The sequence below is a fragment of the Salvia hispanica genome, chromosome 3, assembly GCF_023119035.1.
Source record: "Salvia hispanica cultivar TCC Black 2014 chromosome 3, UniMelb_Shisp_WGS_1.0, whole genome shotgun sequence".
In the NCBI taxonomy this organism is placed as follows: Eukaryota; Viridiplantae; Streptophyta; class Magnoliopsida; order Lamiales; family Lamiaceae; genus Salvia; species Salvia hispanica.
Genome location: NC_062967.1, coordinates 37,916,905 through 37,932,808, shown reverse-complemented (window position 1 = coordinate 37,932,808; position 15,904 = coordinate 37,916,905). Strand labels below are relative to the sequence as shown.

At 32.5% G+C, this 15,904-nt stretch overlaps 3 protein-coding genes across 3 annotated transcripts in view; 2 read left to right on the top strand and 1 right to left on the bottom strand.

Annotated features, from left to right (window-relative positions):
- Nucleotides 1-518, bottom strand: part of LOC125210086 (probable protein phosphatase 2C 8) — a 1,642-nt gene extending 1,124 nt beyond the window's left edge. The window contains exon 1 of the mRNA XM_048109664.1: nt 441-518. Within this exon, the coding sequence (XP_047965621.1) occupies nt 441-518 (78 nt within the window). The remainder of the gene's footprint in view (nt 1-440) is intronic.
- A 6,337-nt stretch (nt 519-6,855) lies between these two features.
- On the top strand, nt 6,856-8,434 carry LOC125212720 (pathogenesis-related genes transcriptional activator PTI6-like). The gene has a single exon (XM_048112956.1). It carries the CDS (start codon nt 7,243-7,245, stop codon nt 8,236-8,238), a length of 996 nt encoding a protein of 331 aa, XP_047968913.1. The 5' UTR covers nt 6,856-7,242; the 3' UTR covers nt 8,239-8,434.
- A 4,916-nt stretch (nt 8,435-13,350) lies between these two features.
- Nucleotides 13,351-14,689, top strand: LOC125212203 (ethylene-responsive transcription factor CRF4-like). Its single transcript, XM_048112297.1, has one exon. The coding sequence runs from the start codon at nt 13,466-13,468 to the stop codon at nt 14,489-14,491; it is 1,026 nt and encodes a 341-aa protein (XP_047968254.1). The 5' UTR covers nt 13,351-13,465; the 3' UTR covers nt 14,492-14,689.
- The last annotated feature ends 1,215 nt before the right edge of the window (nt 14,690-15,904 follow it).

Genomic DNA, 15,904 nt, shown 5'->3' with positions numbered 1-15,904 from the left:
TTTTACATAAAAAAAAAATTAAAAAAAATTGTGCACTTAACAATATGCTCATAGCAAATCAAGCAGCATAGTCTTTTTTTAAAAGGTTTTTTTTTATCATTTGGAAAAACCTAATTGCGTTTAACATACAAATTGTGTCGTCTTTCATGGTTTTATAACTTGCTCTAAAAATTGACTTGTCTTTGGGTTCGAACTTAGGACCACAAAATACATATTCTTTATAGATCAAGTGCATTTACTTTATATTGAGTGAAAATAATTTATTAGTTTTACTTCAACATGTTTTTAAATACAACGCTATTTGGCTATATTATGAGTGACAAATTGACAATAAAGTATTTTTTAATAAAAATTCACGAGATATGCAAAAATGGTAATATTATGACTGCCCATGTTATGAATAGATCGCTTTTCCATTTTGTAAAATAATGTCTCCTTACAAGCCCATTTATTGCAACCTTAATTGTTCTCCTAGCCCAATAAAAATATTCAAATAATATGTCTCCTGACAAGCCCATTTATCGGCCTATTTAAGTCCATATTGTTGGAGTTTAGTACTCCCTTCGTCCCAAGGAAAATCCTTTTCTTAGGCGGCACATGATTTTAGATAGCTTTATTTTGTGTATTAAGTGCATAGAGTAAAATAAGAGAGAGAATAGAATAGAGATAATGATGTTTTCATTTTTAGTAATGGGTCATCATAATTGGGATAAATTAAAAAGGAAAGTGAGTCATCTTCAATGGAGTGGAGGGAGTAGTATTTGGTAAGTGACTAAGTGAGGATCAACTTGATGCATGTTTCAAAAAAAAATTCATTTTTATAATAACTTGAACCTCCGACTTATCGAATGTAAAAAAAAATGTTACCTAAACCTTAAGATTTCGCAATAAGAGGCGACTTTATATGTTGTTAATTATGTAGAAGAATATGTAAGTAGCGTGCGACTTGTATACCTAATAGTATTACAGTAAGTCTGTAAGACTGTAACAATAATATTTGTAGGATTAACTATTCTTTTTTTAAAATCGATCTTTCTGAATAAATGAGAGCCAACTATGTTTTTTATATTTAGACTAATAAATATAAAAATAAAACACACACAAAACGGTCAATATTTTCAACCACATTAATTGCATCAGTCAGAAGTCAGAACAACCTATTCAACAAAATTAAGGGTCGCGGCTTAACTCCACATTGATAATCTTGTTTAAGAATACTAATAATTGTGATTATTTATTAGTATTTTGATAATAACAGCATGCTAATTGCCTCTAAATTGTCTTGAGATCTCCTCTAAGCATGTGACGGGTGATTTACTGAGATTTTCACCCGAGCTCTACAATCTTATGCACACGAAGTCAAATTACGTACTCAACGTAAGGGGTGACTGAAATATCCGATCTGAATCAAATTGTTTTAAAAATTTGGTTAGGTTTTATTCATTTTTTGGGTTCGATTTATATATTTGGCGAATTTCTGTTTTTTTTGGATATATTGTACAGTTTCGGATGTGTTCAGTTTTTTGGATATATTTATACAGTTTCGGTTTTTCGGTTTACATGGTTTTATAGTTCGAATTTCAGTTTTTCATGTTCGGTTTTTCGGAAATTTTGGTTCGATTTAAGTTTTACAAAATTTTAGTTTTTCGGTTTGATTAGGGAAAAAAACCGAAAATTGAATATTCACCCCTACTCTATGTATGTATGGACTTGCGTAAAATTACACTGATGCCATGCCCCTCCTTTCTTAAGCTTTGAACACAACTTCTTGTTTCTTTAGTAGGTCGAGTTCTAATAGTAGTACTTCTTTCACATATGTTGTCGGCATAAAAAAAATTCAAAAGACCATTTGAATTTGAATTTTTTTACACTAAATTAATTATTTATTAATTGAGTATACAATGTATAGTTCGGAGAATCGAGATTGAAACTTATCGTCCAAGAAATTCATTTACTAATGTTATAGTTTATCGTCGCAATTAGTGCACTGCGCAAGCGGTAGATAATGTAATAATGGAAAATAGCTACTCAGTGCATATCTTATGTTGCCTTCGAAATTGAAATTAAAGCTCTAAATTTAGTACTCCCTCTCATTTAAGATGACCACTTTCCAATTTTAGAAATAATCCCCTCTCTCATCTCTCCTCATTAAAATATTCAACTACATTTTTCCTCTCTACTTTATTATATTTAACAACACTTTCTAAAATCTCGTGTTACTCAAGAATGTGGCAACTAGTAGCTACATGAGTAGTTTTGTATACATGAGTAAAAAATCCTACCCAAAGGTCACAACTAGTAGCTAAATAAAGTGACACACTTATAATTAAGTCGAATTATTTAACACACTTATAACTCCCAATAAAGTATATAATTTAAATTACTTATAATTTTTACACGTATCATTTCAGAAGTATTCTACTTATTTTTATTGGATAGATAGAGTATAATGCTAGTTTTACTAGATTATATATCTATCTATCTCATTTTGCATTAAAATTTGTGACTTCTTAAATGTTTTTATTATTGTAATCCCTTCGTCTCATTCAAGATGGTCACTTTTTCTTTTTTATTTGTCCCAATCAAGATGAACACTTTCTAATTTTGGAAATAACCTCCACTCTCTTCTTTCCTTATTAAAATATTCAACTACCTTTTTCCTCTCTACTTCATTCCACCTAACAACACTTACTAAAAATCCTGTGTCACTCAAATAATGTGCTCATCCTGAGTGGGATGGCGGGGAGTACTACATAATGCTAATTAATTAGTTAAGATATGATCTAACTAATTAGCAAGTCCACCGAATCCAATTAGAGTATGTACTAAACAATTTAGACTAGAATTCTTGTTATATTTTCCACCAACTCTTTTTCTACAATATAATTCTCATACACGTTACGTATGTATTACTAGTATTTTGTTTCCAATTGGTGTAACATAATGTCTATTTCAATTCTTTGGAAGTATTTTATACATTTGTTTAATTATACGTCACGTGTATATGTAATAAAATTGTATTGGCTAGTACACGATTTGATGACCTTTTGACGTTGTTATCAAACTTGAAAATATTTATATTTATATTTAAGTACGCATATATAAAGCATCTGCATGTTAATACGTTAGTATATGTGTATTATTAAATGTATCTGATTAACGAATATAAAGGTCACATTCGGAAAAAAAAAAAAACATGTCGCTTGCACAACCACACCAAAATATAGTGCTAAGAAATATATTTCAAATTCATGTAAGAAATACAATAATCCAAATAATCCTTATATAGTCACTGCATATAAAGTGTCATTTTCAATCATACTCAAATTAATAAGTAACAAGTTAAATGAATGAAGACCAAAAACTAAGAAGTAAGAACTGAAAGAATAGTGCCTAGAAATCGTAAACCAATTTATTAATAGTTCTTGTTCCCTATAAATAAATCTATTCCTTTTTGCCCCTAAAGCATTTAAATAAGAGTATAGTACTTGGGTGACCCATGTCGTGTATGTATTAATAATAAATATTCTATTAATAGAAACTATTAGCAAAATCTCCACGTGTCAGCTCCATATCTGTGGAAGAATCTGAGAAGAACTATATATATAACTCAGATATTTATCATATTTTATTTCCGGCAAAAGGGTCGTGCCCACGAGTGGAGAGGGAGAAGAAGCATGGACCCTTAAAATCTGCTTCAATTCAATTTAATTTTTAATGTTTTCTTTATTTTAAAAATATTAGTTGGGATTTGTCTTAATTGAAGACAAGATTTGAATGACAAGTTGACACCCACTGCGTGAGTGGAGGATTGCGTGGCGGAGCAGCCGCCGGAGCAAGGCGGCGCGGTCAGTTGGCGGGAGGGCTGTGGGGTCCCCTTTCTTCCAATTATTGTGCAATAATTAGTGCTATTATTATTTTTATAATAGTCGAAACATTTAGCGTTGGGAGGCACAATGAAGAAGAGGTGGCATTATTTTATTCATCTAATTATTTTATATATTGTGTTAAATAAAACTATTTTAAAAATAATGTTTGCCTTTTTGCAGTGATACTCCTTTTATTTTTAGATAAAAATACAACAAAGATAATCGAATTTAATTTGCAAAATTAAAGAGGTTATCCAAATATGAAATCATTTATTTAATTTTAAAAATTACTTGCAATCTTTGTATACGAAAATTAAGGTACATTAACAAGTACCAAGACCACTAATAAAACATGTATTACATGCCAAAAGAATAAATACAGATGGCAGACCAACAAAATGAAAAAGTTAAGTGAGAAAGTTCTCCTTTTCTCCCCAATTTAAGGCACTAAATAATTTTAAAAATAATTATTTTTTTAAAAATATAATTTCCATGTCTCCCTCATTTTCCAAGCACTTCCCAGACAGAATCCCCACTAGACCATACCAAAACTACCAAATATCACTATATACATAACAATAATATACGTATATATATATGTCATAGGAAAATCTGAACCGCAAAAGTAATTAATAAGACCAAAATCTGAATCTAATTAATCAAGCATGGGGCTAAGACTTTAAAAATGAACAGATGCAATTATATTTTTGTATTAAAATAAATTTGGATAAATTAATTACAATTATAGTAGCAATATATTCAATTTCATTGTATTTGAAATAATGAATAATACGAGTAGCACATTAAAAAAAAACAGTTGGGAGCCACGTCACCGCCATGTGAACAAGAACACGTGGCATGAGATGGTCAGGCGTGGAGGGCACCGATGAAGCGGTGGCTCGGAAAAGAGAGAGCTCTCAGGTGGGGTCCACTTTTGCCGATTCTCAAGGCTAATTAACCAACTTTTTTTTTCTTTTTCTTTTTCTTTCTCCTTTTCTCTTTGTTTCCCAAAAGATACCTTTTTCTTTTATTTCCTTTTGAGAAATGGGAATATATATATTTACAGCACTTCTTTCTATTTTCTCCTTTTTCCATTTTTAATCCAACAATATATTCCTAACGTTGTACTATTTCATATCATTTCTATTGTTAAACTCGCGTTAATTATCGTTGTAGATTATGAAATTTTTGTGATTTATTAAGAAATTTAGACAGAATCAACTTAATAAGCAAAGAAGATAAATAAAGAAACCAAATCAATAATTACGAAAAATTAGGAAATATTACATTTTTTACCTTATGTTAACTGTTCTTACTTTGTTAAGTGTATTAAATTTAGTTATGATTTGATTACATATTTAATCTTATATACATTCACGTCGACTTTAAATAAATACTTTATAGTTTTCAAGTATGCATATTCAAAACGTAACAAAGTTTTCTGAGAATATTATGAAATCTCACAATTTGAATTTTTACACTGCATTTGTTATACATCAAGTTAGTCTCAAATTCCATTTTTATTTACAACATGACTACTAAAAGAATCTACAGTAAAGATATGTTTGCAGGCAGACAGTAGAATGCATTATGCAGTGTAGCTCAGTTTGTAGATTATTTGACTAATCAAAAGTGATGAATGGTCACGAATGGGCTACCTGCCTTTTCTCTATACATTTTACTCCTTCCAAGTGATAAAAAAACAGCCCCTTTTCGACCACATTAGCTACCTTTGTTCCTTTAGATGTCGCAACGGATACATACAACTATGTATATAGAAGATGCCGAAATGGTTCATTTCACCAAAAAAATTTCAAATCAGAACATATAATTATATTAGTTTGCAAATATATTAATATTCGTTGTCATCCAAACATATCATCACAGAATATTAGTACTAGTTCATAACTCAATATCATCAGGAACTGATATTTTTTATGATTTCAACTAATATACCTATATTAATATATAGAATTGATATACTAATTTTACACTCTCAAAATTCTCAATTTAAACACGTTTTCACTAGAGCCATTCATATGCAATGAGAGCAATTATTATTGATTTGCAGTCATGAGTTATTTGTTTTAAATATCCACAGCTATTAGATTTATGAGATTTGACTCATAGTTATGATTCTACCAAACACATTCCTGTGGAACTGAATTGCAAGTGTTTTAGTTAGTTGTTTCATCATTATATCTCACTCCCCAAAGGCCAAAATTCAACAACTCAACATAATGTATATAGAAATGAGAGAGACCAACATCTCTTGCTTCAAGAAGACACCTTATGACACGGTAATCGTGGTAGAAAACTAACATTTAATGCTGTGTTTGAAGCATCAATATATGTACTTAAAACATTTTATTACACTAATACCAATACGTCTTCATAATAAAGCTTCAAAACCACTAACGTGATGGCCCTTCTTTTCACAACGGATCTCGTTTTTTTTAAAAAAAAAAAAAAAAAAAAAAAAAAAAAAAAAACTTTTACTAGTATTTTCTTTGATTGAGTAGAGAAGAAGCATAGGGACTCTTCCCCTTATGATCGTCACACTACCTCAAATCATTAATATCAATTCCAAGGCAAGGTAAATCTCTATCTTGGGAAAATTAACACTTACATTGTTTACACTTATTGCCTTGTAATCAATGAAAATGATATTTTTTCCCTAGTAAAATGATATAGTGAATCAATGAAAATTGGGTAATTGTTGATATTTACTCTAAGTACAACTAGTCTACAACCCATCACTATCACTCTATCACCACGAAGCCATAGTATCTTGATTATGAATTGATTCTCATTAATTATTCACTGCAATTATCATTCATCTCCTATTTAATCACGTGCAACGACTTAACTAGCAATATGATTTTTCATTGTAAACCTTTTAACTTTCTTTTTAAGTTCATTATTCTCTTGATTAGAAAACTAACCGATCGACTCCCACTATATAAACAAACACACGGAGATACAAAACACAAAAGAAACTACTCAATTTCAGCCATTCCCTTTGATCATCTCTCAAACATAAAGGCCTATTTCCAAGATTCAAATTTTTTTCGCCAAATCAATAAAATATCTTGAAGGTCTACCAATTTTTCGGTATTACCATTTTCACCGATCCTATAAAATACCCATTTTTTCAGTGTTGTTAACCCAAAAAAACATCTCAAAAACCCTCTCTCTTCTTATTGTAGCACTATAGGCTTCACTTTGCAATAGAAGGCCTCCTTTCAAGGCTATTGTCTTTTTTTGTTTGTCACATTTTTGCAAGCGTGGGTTTGATTCTCTCTCGTTGTTGACCTCATCTTAATTGCCCTCCCTATTTATAATCTCAAAGCAAAGCAATCTCTTTTCTTGTATGCTCAAAGTTCAAACCATGGATGACACAATTCTCTACCATCCAATAAAATTCACCCAACACAAAAAAACCACCACCAAATTCATCAAAAACCAAAACCACAAAAAACCCCATCAAAACATTTCATGCGTCCGAATTTCCATGACCGATCCCGACGCCACCGATTCCTCGGGAGACGAAAGCGACGACGACCTCTTCCCCCGCCAACGCGTCAAGCGATACATCACCGAGATCAAAATGGAGACAGCCACTGTCGACACTCTCCGCATCAAACCCAAGCCCATGAAGACGCCCAAAGCGGCGTTGCCGAGGAAGTTCCGCGGCGTCCGGCAGCGGCCGTGGGGGAAATGGGCGGCGGAGATAAGAGACCCTTGCCGGAAAGTCAGGCTCTGGCTCGGAACCTACGACACCGCCGAGGAGGCCGCCATGGTCTACGACAACGCCGCGATCAAGCTCCGCGGCCCCAACGCCCTCACAAACTTCACCGCGCCGCCGCCGGAGTCGGTTTCGGGCTATGATTCCACTGACGAGTCTTCTCATGTTGCTTCCTCTCCGGTTTCGGTTCTCCGGTTTGATACTAGCCGGTTCAGTGCTGAACCGGCTAGTTTAACCAGTAAGTATACTGGATCCGGTCCGTCTGGACCGGTTCTGGAGTGTGTGAAGGAAGGGACTAGTTTTGACTCGGTTGGATTCGAGGGTGTATTTATTGGCCGGTCTAGATGTGAGGCCGGTCCGGTTCACAACTATAATATGGAAGTGTGTGAAGCAGAAACGAGTTCAGTACCCGATTACTCTAGCGATTATTTGCCAACAGACATTCCGGTTTTCGACGATTTCTTCGATTTTGATCCGCAAGAGCATTTGCTCGAGAACGGAACGAGTTTTTGCAGTGATTTCTATAAGGATTCGTTTCTAGAACTCGGTTCACTCGACGTGGAGGATTATTTTGAAGACATGAGCGGTTTCGACGGTGTTGATGCATTGTTATCGTTGTAATCAATGTTCAAGAAATTATATAGTATATGTTTCATGTTTGATGAATTAACATAGTCGGTTTGCCGATTAAATGGCAAATTTTGTTTCTTTCCCGACTCTCGGCTTGTAATTTGTTTAATTAATCAAGTATAGTTAGAGTAGCTACTTAGATCTAATGTAATGCTATCTCCATTATAAATAAATGGGATTTGTTATCTCAACTTTCGCGCGTTTTTTTAAATATTTTGTGTGTTTATTCCTTGTGATAGTAATAATAAATTTAGTGAACTTCAAAATTTGAAAAATCATGTGTGTAAGGGCCTGAATATGAAAAAATTACGTTTAAAGTACATTATCTGATTTTTTTTCCTTGAAGGTATAAAAGGTATAAATAATAATTCTACTCAATCTTATTATTACTTTCTTACTCAATTATATTATTTATGGAGTTAATAATTGTCAAAAAAAAATTTATCATTATATGGACTACTTTTTAATAGGAGTATTATTTAATGTAAATACTTTGTCAAGCAATAACATTTTAACTTATGAAAAGATTACTTATATATTTTCATATTTGATGTTATATATTTTTACTCATGATTTATGAATTTCTCATTTTTTTTTTAATTTCCACGTGAATCTTCTAGAAACTAGGATCTTAATATTAGGATGTATAGTACAGTAGTACTCCAGTAAAAATTAACTTCCCTTTTTGTACACTATACCTTCTACATTTCGACTATTTTTCTGTATATTTGAAAGTTTTAGATGGTAACAAATGAAGTAATACGAGTAGTACTATTCCCTCCGTCCCACAAAGAGAGTCCCATTTCACTTTTTACCATTTTTGGTAGTGGATCCCATATTCCGCTAACTCATTTTTACTCATATTTTATTATAAAACTAATATATAAAAGTAGGACCCACATTCCACTAACTTTTTCAACTCACTTTTCATTAAATTTTTTAAAATCCGTGCCCGGTCAAAATGGGACAATCTTTGTGGGACGGAGGGAGTACTATTTAGCGATGATATTTGGCAGTTGGCCTTTGCAAGTTGCAAGTGTGAACCGTATCTTTTATTTTCGAGAGAGTATATATTAATTGTTCCCTAATTATTTATTTGTAGGGGGTGATGATATTAATGATATACAACAAATTAATGAAGAAGGATCAATAACTTACATTTCACTCCAATAAGAGAATTTATTCAGGTAGGACATGTGGTTCTAATAATTGTTATTATGCACCAAAGTAAATTTAAATAGTAGGAGTACACAATTTTCAATTGACAATTGATTGAAATAAGAGGTCAATATGAAAACAAGTATCACGCGGACTATACTAACGTCCCACTGAGAAAGCTAAAATGGCTAAAAACCATTTTAAATATTTTGAAGGCGTTGACAATTTTAATAATTATGTTTAACTACTTTGATTGCATATAGTTTCGTCTTTTTCACAGATAACGATTTGAGGGGAGGGAATTGGTTAACCTTTCGTATGGTTTAAAATATTGTTTTTGGTTGAATAATGTCATTTAATACAATCTTAAATTTTAAATTATGGAGTACTTATTGTTCAATTCAAAATTGTATAGTGCGTTTTTTTTTTAAAACTAATGTCATTTTAGTTTATCAAATTCTATTATACTTACATTATACATGTATAAAATCACACTTGCACAAATATTGAAGTATTGAATTTTCAATTCCAATGGGAAATATGTATCAAAGAGCAGATGATACAATTTTTTATATTTCTAAATTGCAAAAATTTAACCGTAATTGAAGGTTTACGTTACATTCTTTATTGTTGTGTCGAACGAATAAGTGGTTTTGGATTTAACTTTTATAGAAATTAAAATTTCATACTCACTCCAACAACCAATTAATAGTCTGTTTTTATATATTTTGATTTCTATAAAAAATAATCCATTTTATTTTTGGTAATATGACTCATAATTTTTTTTCTCAATACTTTATCTCTCATCCTCTCTCGTACTACCTCCGTCCCTCAAAATTTGTGCCATTTTGACCCGGCACGATTTTAAGATATGTAGTGGAATGTTAGTTGAAAAAGTTAGTGGATTGTGGGTCCTATTTTTATATATTAGTTTTATAATAAAATGTGAGTAGGAATGAGTTAGTGGAACATGAGGTCCACTACCAAAATTAGTAAAAGTGAAATAGGATAAATTTTGAGGGACAGGCGAAAATGAAAAAATGAGACAAATATTCAGGGACGGAGGTAGTAGTATTTATCTTATTATCTATCTTCAATTAAAAATATTCGAATATTTTTTTCACCTCTCATATTTTTTCTGATTTTAGCTTAAAATTTATGTAGTGGAAAATAGTAACAAACGAAGAGTACACATTTCAGACAATTCAATATTCATACTGTTACACCGAAAAGTTATCATGTTTTACACTCTCATTCCTATAATTTAAATGGGTTACTTTGTCTAAATTAAACACATACTACTACATCATATAATGATGCATTGAAGGTTCGAATTTTTTAAAAATGGTTATTTATACACAGTGCACAATCACATACTAGTATTATATTATACAAACATAAATAATTGAATTAAATTGATTCCTAAATTATCATTCATAAGAAATTGTATAGTCCACTTTTATACACACATTATTATTCATCTAAAATTATCTGTCCATTGAATTTAATGTGCCCACACAATTGTTAACGACTGAATCAGTAATGACATACTATAACACAAGGTGTAGCTGTTTCCTAATTTATTTTCATAGTTAGGTGTTGGAGATAGGATTTTCACACCGGCCCTCTTCCACATACTTGAAAATTTTATCTATTCAAATTTAGACTTTAACAAATTCCTTTTTTGTGCGATATATTTCTTATCATGGCTAATTTATATATGGATTGAGTAATAGTAATTACTTTCTAAACTATCCCGCAATAAAATATATTATTTTAATCGACCTATCATCATTAGTGATAACTGATAAGTATGTTTGATTGTGGAATCACTTTACTTTTGTGTTGACTAATTAATGGAGCAATTGTTCCAGCAAAGAATACATATTCGTAAAAAAATTCTATAGGTTTGAACTTATTACATTTAATCTAGTATTTCAAGCATAATTTAACTCTTTAATGTAGTTTGCAGACTATTTAATTTACAATTGTTTAAAAAATAGAAATCCCTGTTCGCGATAATTAGTCTTGTTTTGACTTCGTTCAAGTTGAAATATAGAAGAGTTGGTAAAAAAATTAATGTCTTCTTATATGTATACTAATTTTTTACTCCAACGAATGTACAATGATTTTGAGTTCATTACATAAAAAAATATGACACATCTATATAACAAAATGATACAAAAAATTGTCGTATGATATTATTATTGAACAAAATTTTAGACTTAAATTATTTTGATGTGGCAACTCAAGAATACTATTGACCTAATGTAAATGGGGTATTTTGTTTGTTTATGCATTAATACTAGATAATATGAATAAATATATAAACTTAAATATTAATTATAAAGTTTTCGTAATTTGATAATCGGATAAAATTGAATCTGACATGACAATTGACATGGCTCCAATACTTTATCAACAAATTATGAAATATGAATATATGATAGTAAGTTAGAGTTAGACAATGAAAGAGTAAAAGACGGTGTGTGATTTCACTTTAAAAAAGAGATAGAGTGCATAAGATGAATTTAAGATTATATATGCTCGAAACATACTATACATAAATAAAATAATGTCGAGTTAAAGTGGTATCATGTCGGCGATTATTACTTATTTTGATAGATATTCAATTTGCGTAAAATCACAATAATACTTTTAAAGTATGATACTTAATTAGAGACAAATAAAGTATTTATATATTCATATAAATATATACTACTACCATATTTTATAAATTTCGTGTGTTGAGCATATTTTTACCTAAAATTAGGACCAATAAAGCTGATACACTGCTTCCAATTCAATCCCAGATCGCGAATCTAAAACCAGCAATTCCGGTCCGGTTCCAGTTGGAATAGGATCTTAAGTTGGAGTTAGACAGCAAGGAGAAAAAGACGGCATGCAATTGCTCTTTAAGAAAGAGATAGAGTGTGTAAGATGAACTTATGATAATATATGCTCGAAACGTACCATACACAATAAAATAATATCGAATAATAAAGTGGTGTCATGCCAGCGATTATTTCATACTTAATTTTGATCAATATTTAATTTGAATAAAATTATAATAATACTTTTAAAGTAAGACTGAGAGACTGATAAAGTAGTTATATATCCATATAAATATATTGTACTAGTAAATTTTATAAATTTTGTGTGTAGAACATATTTTAACCTAAAATTTGGAGCAATAAAATCGATACTCCAGTTCCAATTCAACCCGGAAAAACTGCACTGTGAATCTAAAACCAGCAATTCCGGTCCGAATACGGTTATAACTGCAGTAGACGCGTCCGGTTAAGCCCGTGGGTAGGTAACTTTCTCGAGAAACGGAATTACTAGAAAACAAGGTAAAACCCAAAGGGCCGTACAAAACCCAATTATAAATGGCGTCGAATCCTATGTTGCCCGCCACGTTATTCCTAGCTGTAAATTACTTATTTTAACACCATTTATTTTTAAAAAAATAACAATACAAAATCAAGAGCGAAGAATAACCGCACCGTCCCACTATTAAACAGCTAATTACCAAGTGCTTAAAAAACTTACCGCTTCTATTCCTCTGTTATAATAAATGTCACTTACTATTTTCTTTTTCATCCGTTGTTAAAATTTTAATTGCAATTTACCATTTAAGTGGGGGCACGTGACCGCCCACACGTACTTCGAGGTTAAAAAACACCCGCGGCCGGGGCCCACCCGTCCACGTGTCGGCACGGCATCCTCGCCGGATGCGGCCACCCGGTTTTTCTGCCGGAACCGTTATCTCCTCCGACCTCTGACTTTTCCGATTGATTCTTTTTAGAATCAAATTAAATTTTTATTTAATTCCATATTTTGAAAAATTAACAAATTGGTCTTCGCAGTGTTTGGCGTTAGACTCAGATATCCTATAAGTACCATTCATTGACACTCAATAAAACCTCACTCTCTTCAATCTCTTCTCTCTAAAAATATCTTCTCACATCTCTCCCTTTTTATTGTCACATTTTATTAAAAAAAAAACTCCCATTTCTTCATTTGTATGTTAATCAAAGCATAATTGATTAATTTCTCAATGGAGGAAGCAATTTTATACCCACCGAAATTCACAGAGCACCGAAAAACCACCACAAAAATCATCAAACCGCCGCCGCAAAACCCAAGAAAACACCACCGGAGCTCCAGCTCCGCCGCGAAAACTATCCGAATCTCCGTCACCGATCCCTACGCCACCGATTCCTCCGACGACGACGGCGTCTTCCGCCGCCAGAGAATCAAGAAACACATCACGGAAATCAGAATGGAAACGACAGCAACAACCGCCGAAATCAGCCTCAAGCCGATTCCCAAGGCGATTAAGCCGCAGAAGCAGGCGGCGGGCGGCGGCGCGAGGAAGTTCAGAGGCGTGCGGCAGCGGCCGTGGGGGAAATGGGCCGCCGAGATAAGAGACCCTTGCCGGAAAGTGAGGCTCTGGCTGGGAACCTACGACACGGCGGAGGAGGCCGCCATGGTCTACGACAGCGCTGCCGTGAAGCTCCGCGGCCCCGACGCGCTCACCAATTTCACTCCTCCGCCGGTTAAAGAGGCGGCGTCGGTTTCCGGCTATGACTCCGGTGATGAATCGCTCAATCTCACCTCTCCAGTCTCTGTTTTCCGGTTTAGCCACTCGAGCGACTACACTGAACCGGCCGGTTTGAGTAGTCAGTCGAGTGACTTAACCGAACCGGACCGGTCCAACCCGGTCAATGAAGTGGTCAAGAAAGAGATGTCACCGTCGCCGTGTTTGTTGATTGATGAACAAAGCCGGACCGGTCCGGTTTGTTTTGGTTCGGAGGTGGAGGAGTGTCAAGGAGAAACGAGTAATGTACTCGACTATTTGTCGATGGACATTCCGTTCCTCGATGATTTTTTCAACTTTTGCCCTCTAGAGGACCAGTTGTTCGGGGACGTCCCGGGTTTTTGCGACGATTTTACGATGAGGATTGATGAGTTTCCGTCGCTCGACGCGGCTTATAAGCAGAAGGTGGAGCTCGGAGACGTTAAGGATTCGTTTCAAGAACTCGGTTCGCTGGATGTCGAAGATTATTTTCAAGACTTGTGAGGATCATTCAAAAAAATGTGTGAACATAGTCGGAAAATTGCCAATTCATGGGCAAATTTTGTTTTTTTTCGGCTAATGTTGGTATTTTATTTATTTTATTTTATAGTAACTATAGTTAGTAGCTAAATTATTTGTTTTACTGATATTAAAATTGGGGAATGAGTGAGTTTAAGCAATAAAATGGAGTATTTGTCTCAAGATTCACGTGCAATTTTTTCCATTCATTTTGTGTTTGGAGAGTTTTAGTAGTTTCCTTTTGTGATGATACTAATCACTATATATGGTTGCATTAATGTTATTCCATTTTTGATGTACAAATAATATATATAAATGTTTAGAATAATACAATTTTCTTTTAGAGGTGTAATAAGAAACATTTTATTATATAATTAAAATTTGTAACGGTTCAGATTGTTTTGCACTTTCCCGAAGGAAAAATGAGGGGTTTAACAACATAAATAACATTAAATAATAATAAACGAAAAGTGAATTAAATTATTTGTAGGGCTTGATGATATTGTGGGCTCATAAAAAAATAATGAAGATGGACCATATATATCAATAACTTGGATTTCACTCAAATAATAGAATTTATGTAGGGCGAAAAGGAAAGGTCGTAATCATGGTTAGTGCACGATAATTATGTAAATCAAATTAAATGGAATTAAATTGTGTATGTGTAATAGAGTGAGAAAACAAGTATCACGCGCAGTGAGAATAGGTCGCATTTCGATAGGTACAAACACCACTACCCTAATGATTATGTCTTGACACTTTTTTTTCGCAACTGTTCGTTACATAACTGTATGAATGATTTGAAAAGGCGTTGACGATTTCGTAATTCAAATCGGTTGCTGCATGCATTTAATTTAATTTAAGTCAATTAATTTAATTATAGAAGCGAAATAGCAACACGACTCTAGATATTAATAAAGGTATCTAACAATTTCAGATGACATTAATTTTGAAACTGATACAATCAGAAAAAAAAAAAGTAGGGTACTGGACTATAAAATTATGACTTTTGTAACGTTCTGGTTTATTCATTTTTTTAAAAATTTAAATGACATATTATGAAGTTTCAAAAAAATTTAATTATTTTATTTGGTCAAATTTGTTGTATTTTACTATTTTTTTATATATTTAGTTTTGTATGCTCAAAATGATGTGTTGTCATCCACGTTGTAACATTTTTACACACTCATTATTCATAAACATTATCAAAAATTTTATACATGTGCAACAACTTAGCATTACATTTCTCTGGGAAAAAAAATTATCAGGGGAGTATTGACGAATTTTGAAACTTTGTCATTTGTCATTCAAATTTTGAAAGATGAAGGACAAACTAGAATTTGATTATACTTCATAATTTTATAGACAATTAACCCAGAAAGTACTATTTCGTCTGTC